A 16,213-nucleotide genomic window follows, 5' to 3' on the forward strand; every position below is an offset into this window, starting at 1 on the left:
TATCCAGCTCTATTCAGGATCAGGTCAACCTCATTAACTTTTTCGTCTCCAGTTCGCTGTTGCCCTGAGCTCACTCCCAGGCCTAATAGATGTGCGGTTATGTCTAACTTACATGCCAACAGGGGTACAATATGCGACCCCGTGCCCTCCAAACTACAGGCAGAATCAGGATAACTGAACGAGCAAGTCAAAGTAACATTCATACCGCAAACAGTAACATCAGCTGAATTGGATCAGTGTAAAGAATCGACTACAGCTGTCTCCAGATGATAAGATAAGGAATGGAAAATTATTCTTCCTGAAGTGTACGTCTACCAAAAATCAGAACCGCTCCATATTTCAAAGAGTTTCGCAAAATGCTCCGATGAAGTATACTATGCAAAGCCGCTGTACTAATCTGAAAAAGTAATGTGTTCCTCTTAAATACCTGGAATGTGTCACAAATTACTCAAGCGTGAAACATTTCCGGGAAAAATTACAATTATGCAAATTGGGAAAGTAGGTTAAAGTCGTGAGAAAGTTCACGTGACAGGATTTTAACTTGCCAAATGAGAGTTTGCGTATTTTTAAAGACTTTAAGACAGACTAATAAAAAATAGTTTTGATCTGGAAATAAACTGCCGCACTTTAGAGAAAACCAGCTTTAAAAATTGCCAAAATTCTTCTTACCCACGATAGCCTCTAAGTGATGATATTTGGAACCACTCCAAAGCAAGTTATTTTTAACCAAATTAGTTTATATTGGAGATGTGAGCTGTTTATAGGCTGGGAAGTATGCACAGTTCGTATAAATGAATAAGGCTGATGCAAAGTACGTAAAATCGTTCGTGGAAGTTTACTTAAATTTCCCGTCTCAAGTGACCAAAATAGCACCAAAAACTAGGGGGGTGGTCTAAATTCTATGAAATTTATTTTATTTTACTAAAAATACCACCGGTCGTTATCTTATCTGATAGGGAAAAAATGCTAAGAGTTTGGAGGGAATCGGCCGACCTCGATCCGTGGACCCTGCCTGGTCCCTAGTGACAATGACACTTATTACATGTACAAGTAAATTAATATTGTCTCCTGAGTACACTATGATTTCACTTTGACATGATAATTGTGCCTAAACCAATAACTTAAGTGCTACTAACTGTAGATTAAACCATAGAGATAATTACCTACAGTACTTAGTTTAATATTTGTAAAACTCAAATTTTTCATGTCACTTCCATTTAAATTGCCTGATAACCTCCTGACAAAATTACATTTGATAAATAATATAATTTGTATAAATTCTACTTTTCTGATTTTACTGTGTAATGTCTTACATACAAGATCTGTTTCTTTTTGTAGCTCTGTTTACCTCAAGGACTGACATTTAAAAAGGAAACTGAACAACATGAACCACATTTCCACTCCTTCCTCATCACTCGAGAAGATGGCTCAAGGGTTTATGGTTGCGCGCTCACTTTCTATGAAGCTGTTAAAGACCCTCAGATCTGTAAAGCTATGGACACACTGCAGGCCATGCACGATGCTGAGTTAGCAATTGCTGAATCAAGATCTCGCTCTAAATCTCCAGTTTTTATAACTACCAACAGCACTGGTTCTGTGGAAACTTCAAGTTATAGTGAACATTTAAACACAAGCTCTGACATGAGTAATATCTCGAACAAAAAGTCCTTTGACCTTAGTAAGGACGCTCTTCTAGTATCAAAATCAATTTGCATCATAATGCCACTGCCATTTATCTCTGCTGGAAAGGGTTTCCTAGAGCAGATGTACTATGCAGTACAGAATGAAGAAAATCTACCACTTCCTTTAGAATCATACATTTACAACCTATTGTTTGAGGTGCCGCTTCCACCAGCTGGAAAAACAATGAGATTTAATTCCTGTGAATTGAGTATCACTTGTCAGAGACCTGGTGTGAATGAGCTTCCTCTGTTTGATTACTCATTCAAAGAGCTCTTTACTTTGCTTGGTGTTGAGAATGTTGTGAAGCTGTTTACATGCACTCTACTGGAACAACAAATTCTTCTTTTATCTAGTGGTGAGTAAGTTATGGGGTTTATCTAGACATAAGAATAAAAAAAGCAAATAGTAACGGTTCTTTACAGTATTTCCAATCCCTCTGGGAGCCAAGCCTTTTTCTCTACATCAAGCCTGATGGATCAAGATAAAAGAGAGATCAATCATTGTCTACCTGGGATCAGGATGTGCATTAACCACCAGGCATAATAATAAATAATTAATGTATGTTTTGATAATTGTTCCTCCTGATGGCTAATTTTGCTTGGATTATCTGGCAGCCATCTTAGAGTCAAAAACCATAGAGGGTTGCGGCCTCACTCCTACATGTACACTAAGCCTCCCTAGACATGCCACAAGCTGGCCTTTACTTAGTCCTTTGCTTAATCATTGCCCCTAAGCAAAGCGCAAGGGTGGTCATCAAGTTAGCAAGGAAGTTACAAGTGTGAGCGATGTGTTCAACCACCTAGGGAAGTATTATTGAAAAGGACTTTTAGAAAGTTTACAAGCCTTCCCTGCCCTTGTCCCAGCAAATTTGATTACTTGGTAAGCATTATGCCAGTGTTGCAGGCAACATGTAAACATTGATTTGTCTAACAATTTAACTTTTAACAATGTTAAACTTTTTTGAATGATTTTAGCTAATTTTAATCTTTAGAATTTTAACTTTTTAACTAATGCGAACTCTTTTTACTCTTATTTATGTTAGCTTGTAGTAATTTTTTAGGTAACTCTTATTTATGTCATTTTTAGGTGATTTTTATTTAGGAGGGCTCCGCTGAAAACCGCCTTTGGCGAGTTGGATTCCCTCACTAAATATTATTATTATAATAATAATAATAATTATTATTATTATTATTATTATTATTATTATTATTATTATTATTATTATTATAGTTAAAGTCAGCAGTGGAAAACACTTTGAAATAACCAAAACAAAATTTATTGATCATGGGCTTTTCCACGAGAAGGCCCTAAACTTTTCAATTCCTCTTTAAACAGATTTCCACAAGTTCATGCTGGTGGCAGAGAGTGTGACAACCATTCTTTTTCCATTCATTTGGCAACATGTGTATGTTCCAATTCTACCTGCCGCTCTTTCTCACTTCCTGGATGCACCAGTGCCATTTTTAATGGGAATATTTTGTGCTTCTGCAGAGGACAAAGAGAATCTTGCTCTCCCATCCGAGGTACATTTATTGTTGTAACTTTGGTTTATTCCATAGCAATAGAATAAGATTATATTTTGAAATGGCAATTGTTGCTTTGAGCTGCAAGGAGATATTGGAAACTTATGTTGTGTGTACCAGATTGATAAGCTACCTCAAAGCTTGTATTGAGACTTATTTTATTTGTAAACTTTAAGATGTTAGAAATCAGGTAGGTTCAGGGGTCTATAATGGAAAAAACTGAGACTCAACCGAGATGCAAAGACCCTTGTACAAGTCAAAGACTGAGATGGAGACAAGTGAAACATAAAAAAGGAGACTTTGCTACGCATCATAAATGTAATGCTTCTGAGATTCTAATATCAGGTCAAAAGAATCTAAGACTGAAAATTATCTCGGTGCGACTGGCTTCCCCTAGATTTTGCTTCCAGTTGCAATCATTTTATTTTAAAAGTTGTCTTATTATTACTTTCACAGGCTTCCCTCTGCTTAGTAGACATAGATAACTGCACAGTAACAACACCAGAGGATCTCCCTGTATTTCCAGATGAGCAGGAGTTGATTAAAGAACTCAATGATATTGTTAAAACATTTAATGTGTACATACCTCAAGACAATGAGATTCGACCAGGAAGTGGAACAAACAGCTTAGAAAACTCTTTAGAAGTTCCACAAGACTACAGTTTCTCTCAAACTGCTAATGGCAGCTCTGATTATGAAACTGGAAGCAATTCTGGGTCTCCACGGGCATCACCTCGCTCCAGGTCACCTTCCTCAAGGTCACCTCTCTCAGGATCACCCAGTTCAGGGTCACCTGCTCTAGAAGCAAAGAAAATTAAACACAAGGACTCACCAAAAAGGTCTCACAGAGCGAAGGCACGGAGGTCTTCAACTGAACCTAAAGTACCTAAATCTAAATCCTCTACTTGTTTGGATGTTGCAAAAAATCCCAGACTACAAGCAATCGCAGCAATTGCAGAGAGAACAGGCATAATGGCCCCAATTTCAACCGTTGCATCAAACTTGGAAAAGTCTTTATCTGATACTCAACTTCAACAATTTGCTGTCAATGAGAATGAGTATATTCTGGGTGATGAAGCAAAAGAAATCTCACGGAGACAACAGCATGAGAATGAATTGAACACTGCTGTCAGAGAAATCTTTGCAAATCGATTTACGCAGCTTTTGCTGGGGTATGAAAAATTCGTTATTCAGCCGCAGCAAGACCTCAGGGAAGATTGGACATCAAACAGAGAGCAAATGCAGAACTTTGATAAAGCTTCTTTCCTTTCTGACCAACCAGAGCAATATCTTCCTTTTCTTTCCCCATTTACTGAGACACAGATGTTTGCGAGCTTCATTGATACGAAAATAATGGAAAAGTGGGAAGGCCCTGATCCTAGGTTAGCTGTGTTTCATCAACGTGTGCTCGGATTGAAAACAAGACTTGGGGTCACTCGGTCACCATCTTATGAGAAATGCATGACCCTCAATAATGCAAGTGAGTACGGATAGGCTGGCCATGTATATGATGCATGTGTACTTTATTTCCTGGGAGCTGTTTTCTCACTGAGTGTATAAAAGTCTAACAAGTCAACCTTTGTTTCTTTCACACAAACACTGTTCAGTATACATGTAAACCTTTCAGAACTCAAATAAAAGAAAAAAAACATTAGTCAGTATGTGAGAATTGCAAAATTTACTGGAAAGAAAGACCTTTGCTTTGAATGAGTAAGGTGTGTTTCTTGATCCAATAACTGGATTACTGAACTCTTGAGTGTCTGGATAAAGGGAGGATTACAATGAACATAATTACTTGCTGAGAAAGCCAGGGGATAACTGATTTCTTTAGAGACTGGGCGAGAACAGCTAATACCCTGGTGGCATTCTTGAGCCTATAAGTATAACAACTGATGGCATTCACAGTTAAGTGCATCACTGAATGTTGTGTTTACTCTTTCTTTAGTCCAAGTGCTCTTGCGACGTTCCAACTCTGTTGATTATATGGCAACCCAACCTCATCAGCTACAGCTCTCGGACAAGAAAGGTGGGTCGTGATATCTTCTATTCACCAAATCACTACCAACACTTGTATTTAGTGCCAGTAATCTCCAGTGATTAAAAAGATAAGTCTGCTTGTAATAAAGCTTGGGTCATAAAGTTGAAACTAATGAGAGAGAGGAAAGATTAAATTTATAGTGTAATATTCAGGGGCAGATCCAAGATTTTTGTTTGGGTGTGCACCACTAAGGAATGGCGTAACTGACTGGAGAGAACAAATTTGAAAAGTGAATACGAAGAAGAAGGCTTCATCTCGGTGGGAAGGGGGGTGCACACCCCTACACCCTCCCCCTAGATCTCCCCCTGATACTAGCCACCCCTGATATTAGCCAAATGCCTAGTAAGTAAAGCAATTTTCAATTATTTTATGGGCCTCATGTTTGATAGATTGACAGTGACTTTGGTCTTACATTAATGTGATTCTATTGTTTACTGACTTCATTGTTTAGTCGACTTTGTACAGTCTATTAATAATAGAGGACTGGTCTCTTACAGGAGTGAATGGTAGTGGATACTTTATGACCTTGAACACAGAGATTTTATGCGATGGACCAAATACCAAGAGGTAAATAGTTTTTATTTTAATTCTTACTAATAATTAGGTGATAAGAAATAATGTTTAACATTAATTAAAATTAATAATGAATTTCCTTAGAGCTGATGTTAGATGGTACATATGTAACAAGCTTATACATAAAGCACATAAATTGACTAAGGTCAGTTATTTCTTTTATTTTACACAGCGATTTATAGTAAGTGATATTATTATTTTGTTTTTTAATTTTATCAGTGGTCATCACTCTAAAGTGAACTGGAGAAAAAAGAGTCGCCAACAACAGCAATCTGAACATCTTTCTCTTAATTCCCCTCAGGTTTGAAACATTTACTTGCAATGTACAGTCAACTCTTGTTATAGCGGACGCGCTCAGGGACGTCGTTTAAAATCCCTAATAATGAGAGTTCATAGTAGGGAGGTGTGAGATAAAAAGTGTCCTTAACATGCAATAAATAACATAGACAATGTCTGTGAAGCAAGGACTATTGTGCAGACAGAAAAAGAATTGATGTCAAAATAAACATTCCAGAAGTCTTTTGAAGTGTATTTTGACAAATGATGAACAGCAGACTGTAATTTTACATAATCATGTTATATTGAAGTACCTGGTGTCTGCCTCATCAAGAGTCGAAACAATAAAATTGTCATTTTGGTACCACAAAAGTGTCCACAATTCCGTAACAGTGGGAGTCATTTCCAGTCAAACCTCTATAGCTTTTGCTGGGGATCTGGATATTGTCCATAATAGTGAGCGTCCATAATAGCGGGGTGTCCGAAAGGCAAGAGTTGACTGTATTTAATGGAATGAAAATATGCTTTTCCGAGGTACATGGAATAGTGCATTTTTTTTTCAACATTTAAGGACAGCTAATTAGTAAAGAGCTAAACGTATACTTTCTCCAGCTCAACATTTAGCTTAGCTATCAAGTGACAAGACTATAATCATTTAGGAATAGTTATTGCGGGTGGAAGTTTACAAGCTATGACCTGTATTCATATGACAATACTTTTTCTCCAATTATTTTTGTAAACCAAAAGTAAAATAATATTTAATATTTATTCATATACCTAGGGTTTAGATACTTCTAAAGGTCAGTAATTGTCACAATTCTCCTTACCTCCACAAACATTTCATACTCATGTGTACAACTCAAACAAATATTATTTTCCGGCTGGTAGCTGAGCCAACCAAATGTGTCAAGTTTATTGTCATGCAATACTTTGATACAAATCACGCAAGTACATATGCAAGTAACAGGGAATCAATGTTGAATGGCCTGCTGGGCACAAGAGCATTTCAAGAATTTGATTCATGCTGAGCTGTATTAAAATAATTTTCAAATTAAGAACATTATTTTATATTTTTTATGATTTAATGATTTGAAAGCACATTCAGCTCAGATGTATGTATCTAGAGCTCACATTTTGGTTTGGTTTCTGACAAATATGCTGAATAATGTGATGTTAGTTACAGCCACCCCGTATAAAGTAAGTTTGATACATACTGATTGCGTTACAAGGATAGATATTGGTTTTCAGTGGGTGTGGTGACATATAATACAGGAATGCTCAATATCATATCAGAAGGTCATTAATGTTGACCTGATATTGTTAAATTATATTCAGAAGAGAGATGTCTGTAGATTAATATTTTTCAAAGTGAAAATTCATTTCAGTACTGCTTAACATAAGCAACATTTTGGGCCATTGTTTGTGAAATAGAGAACTTCCAGACACAATAAAAATGAAGTGCTTGAAAAGTGGAGATGATAACTTATCTGATTCATTTGACATGTTTAGAATGGAAAGAAGATGAGAGATATACTAGCATCAAAAATGAAGGTATGTTACATGTACATGTATGTCAAACTCTTGCCTCACTGTACTACAATAGTGTTGCTTCATAAATACTCTGTGCTTCTTGTCTTTTTAACTCTGCATTCCTAAACGCTTGGATGTAATTTTTGTGATCATGCAAGGGCAATGTGCAACAAAAATGTCATATATTCTGCTTCTATGTTCATGTAACTGAAGCTTTGCTGTGGCAAAAAACAGCAAGCAGATAATGTTATTTGAGATCTATCTGATTGTAGCTGTGAATTGGAAATAATTTGTTACTCTTCACATCACTTACAGCATTGGTTCAGTTGACAACTTAAAGCACTTTAGTATCTGTGGAAATCAATTTACTAGGTGTTTCTTCTTTTCTTAAGCTTTATGTCAGACCTTGCTTGTGTCACTGAGAAGTTGTGTCATGACATGTTACATACACATAGATGAAGGATAGTACTTATGAGTTGTAGAATTTATTTTAATTGATAGCTGGTCAGTCATTTTCTGATTAACCACTGTGACAATAGGCTACAATTTAAGACGTGATTTATGTCAAACACTCACATGACTGTGTGCCTTTAAATGGTAGTCTGACAGTCTTTACTCTAAAGATAGTATTGGAAGCTTGAAAGGTTCACACTTGAACGTTTGGACATCAAGGGGTCCCATTTCATTTTTCATCAATATTAATGTTAACCCAAATCAAAGTACCTCAAAATCTGCATATATTTCTTCGCTAAAATGTGAAAAAAGTATTAAGTGCGAAGTATATTTTAAGTGACCTAAACAGTACGGGATTTTCAATGTAATTGTTTTTTTGACACACATCCTTACAATAGACCAATTTCAATAAATTAAAATTCAGTCTAAAACAATAGACCTTACCATGAGGCTCTGAGGAACAAACCCCACAAACTCTGTGATTATTCCCTGTTGGTCTTCCTTTTAGAAATACCTGCAGGAGACAAAAGCCAAAAGTTCTCAGTTTGGAGACATGGGACTTGAGCCTCAAACAGGATTCATTGAGAAACTGTTAAAGGAATGCAGACAGAAGGTAATGGCAGTTATGATTGAAATTAGTTTCAAAGTTATCCTGTTTACTCCTGCAGGGTTGCACAATCTATAATGTCAGTCGAGAATGTTTAGTGACACAATCTCATAAGTAAAGGATTTCTCCCTGTCGTGAGATAGGATGATAGTATGGCATGTAAAAGTGATGGGGATGTTCAACATGAATTTTGAAAGAAAGAAAATGCTCAGAAACTGAGGATATAAACCATGAGTAGTCCCTCTTTTGCTTAGTCTGTTGTGTGTGACGCGAAAGAAAACTGCAAGAAAAAAATGGCCGTGCAAAATTCTGGGGGCGAGGAGCACGTGAAAGGAGGGACAACCACCTAAGCCCGGGAGTTTAACCTTTCCCGGCCGGGTGATTGCTCGGTGTAGGATTTCTCATCTTGACATCCTCTTATTATCGCCTGTAGTCAATAACCCTGGGAGATATCCTGAATAAAATTGCTTTGCTCTACTCTTCAAGTAGCAAGGCAAAAACATGCTGTGAGAAGTATACCTCTCGTTCAGTGTTCGTTCAGTGAAACTGCGAAAGAAGTTTTACAAAGAAGGCAAAGGAGGCATCTTGTAACAATTTTTGCTGTCTGTAAGTGTAAATCTAAAAGCCATTGCAAAAATTTCATATGCAGAACTTCAACTGAGAATTTACATTATGTATATTTGAAATAGGAGATCATCCAACTGTGGTGAAATGTTTGATGATAGCAGCGGAAAGTTTCAGGTGAAAGTCCGGTTTCAAGTGAAAGTCCAGTTCAGTCTTTCAAATGGATGGCAGAAAGCTAGGCCAAGTTCAGAGAATTTGTATTCTCTGAATTGTTCTTGGACGATGCTGTTGAGCGGCAAAATCACTAACACGCTTGCAGTCGGGTTTGAGGCAGAATTCTTTGCCAAACAAAACACTTGATAAATTTAAAACTTTCCAAAGCCTGTTGGCAGAATCACAAGAACATGACGGTTTGCGAAGCACAATTCAAACGCTTGATTCGCTCCGGTTCCAAAGCTTTCTATTGTCGGAAAGCGAGATAAACATTCCTGCAAGATGTCACACATATCTCAAATGTTGACAACATGTTGTCAATGCTACTAACATAAGCCAATCATATTCTTGCGTTGTGAGAGCAACGCGTTATTCAAACTCTCTTGCTTAGGTGGTAGTCCCTCCTTTTGTGTGCTCCTCGCCCCCAGGATTTCATGCGGCCATTATTTTCTCGCAGTTTTCTTTCATGTTATGCACAACAGACTAAGCTAAAGAGGGACTACTCGTAGTCTACTGAGGATAAGAATTTTTCAGTAATGTTTATGCCTGATTAATATACACCAAGTTGCCAACAAATCTTGTTGATACATACAGTGACAAGAAGATTACCTCTCGCCCAGCCTGTGATCCAGACCATATGAAAGAACAAACTATTTTTATTATTGATTTTTATTCTGACTAGACAAAGAAAATTCTGGTGCAGAAGATGGGACAGGAGGCAGTTGATCTTGGACATTCTGATGCTAATGTCTCAGGAGTGGAGGAGAATACATTAATAGCCAGCTTGTGTGATCTACTGGAAAGGGTTTGGAGCCATGGACTGCAAACGAGAGAGGTATACTGCTATGAACAATGTTGCTTATTGCTCATGTGGTGTACTTGTATCTCTGATAAATGAAAAGATGTTACTTGTGCCTATCTTGTTTTACTTTTAACTGGCCCTCTGCCCACCCTGCACCCGCCCACCCTGCAGGCTTCCTCCCCTTCCCTCCTCAGTTCACTGTTCAGAGGTTAAAGGGGTGGGATAATCCTAATTCACCCGCCCAAACTGAGAATCAGACTAGCCACTTGAAAGTGTTTACTGAGCCTGTCCTAAGTAGTTGAGCACAATAAGATGTTGTGGATTTGGTATTATTTATTACAAGTCTAAAGATCTTTTCTCTGGATTATGTTAGGTATATTTCTTTGTAGGGCTAATTGCTGATTATAATTTACCAGTTCTAAGTTGGTCTGATGAGAAATTCCTGTTGTTTTGTACCATGCAGGGTAAGTCAGCAGTGTGGTCACACTTGTTAACTTTCCAACTTGAATGTGAAGAGATAGAAGACGATCCTTCATATAGTCAAGATACCAACAGTTTATCACCCCAAGCAGGTATAACACTGTTGACACACAGACAGAGCTCTGTAATTAACCCTGCAATGAAGCAGCTTGATGTAATGATTGTTAAGGGAAGGTTGTGAAAGGGAAGGGTCTGTTTGTGAAGGAGTAGGGCTGCCTCTCCTTCCAGATTTTGTTTTTAACGTATACTTTTAATAATTATTATTAACATCCTCCTTCTTGTCTTAATGATTGGTTAGTTCTGTTTTGAACCCTAAGTTCAGACATGATATGATCTGCATAATTTATCACCCCATTTTATACACACTTAGCTCTCACAGCCAATAGCTGTTAAGCCTCTTAGACATTTTCAGTTGATGTAGTACAACTCTCCTAGTTACCGTAACAGACACCCCCCAGTCAGACACTTGAATTGGCTCAGTCACACACTGCTCAAAAGCAGAGACTTACATCACTTGACCATATTTTTCAAAAAATGAGTCCTTTGGCCATAAATTTGGGAACTCTATCCAAAGCAAGCTTAAAAACATCCCAAATGGTGCAAAGTCGGATTTTTGGGTTTTTTGGTAATAAATTCCCAGCTGCATACAAACTGCATTTTTTAACCTTCCTTGCATAGATACATTGCTGTGTGCCTCTAGGATTTACATTTTCTTTTTGTTTTAAGGGGGTGACTATAAAAGGAGGTTTGACTGCAATTTAATTTAATTTTATTTGTTTATTTGTGTGGTTTTTCAGCCATTAAGGAAACAGACAAACAGAGTCAAATGGGAAGGAGATGTACATCACCTGACATCTCAAACATGTTGCAGTCCATTCAGCTGTCTCAACAGCAGAACACTATCAGCTCTGTGTTGGCTGACATGAGGTATACCACTTTAAAACAACATGATCAATGTGCGGGAGTTTCATTTAGTGCTAGGCACCAGGCAAATTGACTGGCCATGAGGATGATTTTGCCCACCTGGTTTGACCTTCTGGTGGAAAGTTTCTCTTATAAAGAAGTCCAGTTCAAAATATTTTGCCCGCCTATGAAAACCAGTTGCCCTCACACTGAAAATGTTAATGAAACCCCTGAATGTGGAGTGTTGTGTCAAGTTAAAAGGTTTAAGTGTAACTATATCATATCAGGCAATTGCTTACTGTGGTTTCCATAGCATGAAGGCTCACTCCTCTGCAGAGACTCTCTAGAGAACAGGAAGGTGGATTCTCCTCAGCCTCCAAACTGTCAGCCTGATTGGTCAAGATACAGTAGCACGAAAGAGGCCTCTGCAGAGGAGAGATGCATGAAGGGTCTACAATGCTAGTGAAGTCCACTGCAGGTTATTCCCTGACAGCATTCTGTCAGGCTGTACCAACAATTTGCCGGTAGCCAGTGATTCTCCTAAGTAAATAGAGGCACTGTGAGAGTGAATTGTCTTCAACTAGTACATAACACAACGACCCTGCCCATTTTTCAAACTCGCACCACTTGATCTGTGTCTTCTTAGATCTTTTGATATAACTGTCATACAGCAGCTTCTCATCATTCACTGGAGCATGGGGCGTCAACAATATGCACAACCTCATGTGGTTTACTGCTGTGAACTTTGCTCTGTTCCACTAGTACTCTACACTCTCCAGCTCTTGGAGTTAATACTGCTTCCAGCTACTCTTTCTGCCGTGAAATACAAAAGTTATGAACATTTCTATCATAGTGCTAGAAATTTGTTGGGCAACCTGTAAAGTACCCACTCCAAGGATCAAACAGTACAATGCACTCGGACATTGCGGTTTACACCTCAGCTAACCTGCGTAGCTGGCGGCTTAGTCTACCCCGACTAACTAAACCGCTACAGCTATGCAGCTTTAGCTTCTGTGGCCTGCTTTTCGTTCTCTCTGTGTCTCTGTAGTCTCACATCACGTGTAATATTGTTAAAAAAATATATTGTAATTTATGTAGCTTGGATGTTATATATTGTGTTTCTCTTTGATAACTTAGATTTTGTTTGGTTAGTCACGTGCAGGGTATGGCAGAAATCAAGACAGACGTTGGACATGCCCGAGCATGGATCAGGTGAGCACAAATGAGTGATCCATATCATTTCTCTCAGCTGAGTTGTATTTAACAATATGATTGTCTTACATTTCACGTTGTAGATTGGCTCTAGAGAAGAAAGTGCTCTCCAAGCACCTGAAACAAGTTCTTACAAATACAGATCTTCTCAGGTGAGGAAATGTGTCTTGTAGAGTGCTCTTCCGATGACTGCCAATCAAATTAATCAGAGAGCTGATCAGCACGGGACCGTGAATGGTTAAAACCCATCGAAAACCAGCAAAACACTCAACCTTGAATCAGGGGGGTGTCCTTATCCCATGGTTGAGTTGTTTGGGGTAGGGGTGCTGCTGAGAGCAGAACAGAGAAAACCTAAGATACCCACCCTGTGTAGGGCAGCAACCTCCGTCTTGAGTATTCCCCCGCTCTCAGCTTTGTTCCCAGGGTCTTCATTCTTCCTAGGACGAGAGGGTTGTGAAGATGAAAGATCCTGGGTATCGCAACGCTTTGTGCAAGGCAAAACTTCAAAGATTACTAGAAAAAAACATTGTAGACAGAGAATTCGAATAGACCTTAAGATTATAGAGGGGAAAAAGAACTGATCGTGGTCTAGTCCTAATACTGATAGTTCTGTGATCATCCACTTCTTCTGTAACAGGGAGAGATATAAAGATTACGCCTTCTTGCGGACAGAAGAGGAAAAGGAGCAGTTTTTATATCATCTTCTTTCACTCAACGCCGTCGACTTCTTTTGCTTTACAAATGGTTTTCAGAACACAGGTCAGTATTTTGTTTAGTTTTCTTCACGTTGTGTCAGTGTTTGCTGTCGAAGAGGGGTATGCTATCCTGAGAAAGACCCAGGAGGACAGGATTCGTGGGGGAAACCACCTGTATTAGAACATAAAGATTCGAGTATTGTAAATGGTTTTCATGCGTGTGATGTATTTGAGCGTATAAAGCGTGTGAAGCAAAGGTGTACTGTATCCTCAATGAGATCATTGCCCCTGTTTGGATGCGCTGCACTCAGACTGCAGACACATGAAGCTTGTTTTCCGACAATGCAGTCTTCGTCGTTCTCTTTTCGCGAAGTTGCATTCTATCTCTTAAATTTATCTTCATATAAACCGTCTGGAATACATTGACGGCCTTCACGTCTCCTATTTGTCTCCTGTCGTATAATGTTTATCAGAAAAATCTTTTGCAATTGAAGGTACATACAAATTGTGTCGTTTCTTAATGTCTTAAGGAGCTACCTTACGACGTGTATATACATGGACATGTAAAGCCATCTTTTTTGTGATTTTGAAATTGATCTTCATATCAAAGGCAGCGTTGAAATTATGATATACCAAAGGAGAAAAACATCAGATAGTTAAAACAAAAAAAAAAAGATAAAGTGGGCTAAGTTTCGGGACTACAGCTGTATGGAGACGGATTAAGAACTACAAACTTTGGCTAAATTTTTCAAGATGAGCTATTTTAAAGTACTGTCTTCGCGCGTATTTACGCAGCCATTACATACAAAGTGGTGATTAAGACCGGGAAGCAGTTGGGTGGTGGTACCACCACAGCACAGTCATGGATGACCCTTGCTGGAAGCATTACAGACACAGGTGTGATGAACATACCCAAGAATGAGAACGAGTTCAGATTTCAGGTGAGGAACTTCACAACGTTTAGAAAACAAAGCATTGACTCCTTTTTGGTACGAAGTGCAGTTTTGACTTGGAAATTGTCACACATACGATTCTGCAATTGTAGCTACTTGTTTTGATAGGTTAGAAAGCTAGGTTTTTGTCAGATTATGGGTTTGGCATCTCCCTTTATGATAACAGTATGATTGAACAAATTGACGTCAGTTTTTCAAGCGTCTGACCTGTTATTGATTATGAATTTCGTCATGACATTGTCAAAGTAGCTGTGGATCTGCAGACTGCTTTGACAATGTTACGACGAAATTCATTGTCGATAACAGGACAGACGCATGAAAAACTGACGTCAGTTTGTTTTTTACGATAACAAATTGTCCGCTCTCGCTCGTTGACGCATCGCATAAATTATAAATTTATGTGTCTGTCCGCTTAGCCAATGAGCGCGCGAGAAATTCTGCAGTTATCGTAAAAAATACCATTGTACTTGTGATTCATTCATATCACTATGCCGTACAAAAATTTCTGTTCAGAACCCACTACCATGGAAAAAGATCAGATTGTGATGAATATTTTTTCACAGAAGATTGAATTAACTATCTTCTCCATAACTGTCCAGTGAAGTCTTCGATGTTTCTTTGTCTACAGCACGCAAACTTGGGAGTTTTGACGACTCTCAGAATAGGACACGATAACACAGGTAAGACATAAAGATAAAACATTTGCCATATTTGCAGTCTCTTATCTACCTTCAGTATTATGGTTAGAACTGATTGTAAGCGTTTAAGTGCTGCACCAACTTCCCGATGTATAATGTTGATAATCTTGATATACTGAGATCATTCGCGTCTGGTCGAGTTTAGGAACCGGACTTGCCTGTACTCGGCTGTAGAATACAGTAGTGTCTATATTGAACCCAGATCTCCTACGGCCAAGCGGAAGGGAGATCTCACTTTGCAGCGTCAAACAGAGTGAGATCTAGAGACGGTATTAATTTTGCATTTAACCTTGTTCACTTAGCTTCACTTGAAATCCTTGTCACAGCCCACAGTGATTAGCCTATCATTTGCCTCAAATACCAATACAAAGCCTAGCATTGAGGCTTTGAGAATGTAGACGTTGATTACCTATGAGATACTGCGCTACATATGGCGTCTTTTCAAATGGTCCCAAATAGTGCGAGAGCAATGTATGGGAACCAGCGAGAAGACGGTTTATTTCCTTGAAGAACGCACGTTTATACCTAAAATTTGAGGGGCGGCGCGATTTCCCGGGTTGAGCTCATTGTGTTGTTTTCTTAGACGAGATGTTGAACACTCTGACAGTGCCCCGCTCCATCCAGTTGTGTAAATGGGTACCGGCAAACTGAATGTTTGTTTGTTGTTGTTTTTCTTTGGGAGGAGAACCTTGTGTTGGTTTAGCACGCCAGCCATGTAGTGGGGAGGAGAGGGGGGTAGAAATACTCCTAATCGCTGCATGCTATAGAACCCGGGATAAGCTCCGGCGCCGTCTTAACCCTACTTTGAATCACCCTTCCATTTCCATAACCTGAAGCAAAGGTAACTAAAAGTCAATTTAATTCACTTCAATCACTTTTCCCGTTCATTTCAGGTTACAGCCCAGGTTGGTTCATAGAACAAATCATCATCAAAAACGAAGTGACGTCACATATTTACAGGTGAGCATGGTTCTTTATGACTCCTGGGATACCCATCACTTGGCTCGTGG

At 38.6% G+C, this 16,213-nt stretch overlaps 1 protein-coding gene across 1 annotated transcript in view; it reads left to right on the top strand.

Annotated features, from left to right (window-relative positions):
- LOC145478642 (DENN domain-containing protein 5B-like) overlaps positions 1-16,213 on the top strand; it is a 37,146-nt gene that overhangs the window by 7,348 nt on the left and 13,585 nt on the right. The window contains exons 3-19 of the mRNA XM_081456736.1: positions 1,339-2,038; positions 3,019-3,206; positions 3,663-4,686; positions 5,152-5,232; positions 5,742-5,811; positions 6,037-6,118; positions 7,603-7,644; positions 8,585-8,689; positions 10,143-10,295; positions 10,726-10,834; positions 11,540-11,669; positions 12,798-12,857; positions 12,941-13,009; positions 13,495-13,616; positions 14,348-14,493; positions 15,134-15,185; positions 16,097-16,163. Coding sequence (XP_081312862.1) covers positions 1,339-2,038; positions 3,019-3,206; positions 3,663-4,686; positions 5,152-5,232; positions 5,742-5,811; positions 6,037-6,118; positions 7,603-7,644; positions 8,585-8,689; positions 10,143-10,295; positions 10,726-10,834; positions 11,540-11,669; positions 12,798-12,857; positions 12,941-13,009; positions 13,495-13,616; positions 14,348-14,493; positions 15,134-15,185; positions 16,097-16,163 — 3,200 coding nt within the window. The remainder of the gene's footprint in view (positions 1-1,338; positions 2,039-3,018; positions 3,207-3,662; positions 4,687-5,151; positions 5,233-5,741; positions 5,812-6,036; positions 6,119-7,602; positions 7,645-8,584; positions 8,690-10,142; positions 10,296-10,725; positions 10,835-11,539; positions 11,670-12,797; positions 12,858-12,940; positions 13,010-13,494; positions 13,617-14,347; positions 14,494-15,133; positions 15,186-16,096; positions 16,164-16,213) is intronic.

Source organism: Orbicella franksi, chromosome 2, assembly GCF_964199315.1.
Source record: "Orbicella franksi chromosome 2, jaOrbFran1.1, whole genome shotgun sequence".
Taxonomy (NCBI): Eukaryota; Metazoa; Cnidaria; class Anthozoa; order Scleractinia; family Merulinidae; genus Orbicella; species Orbicella franksi.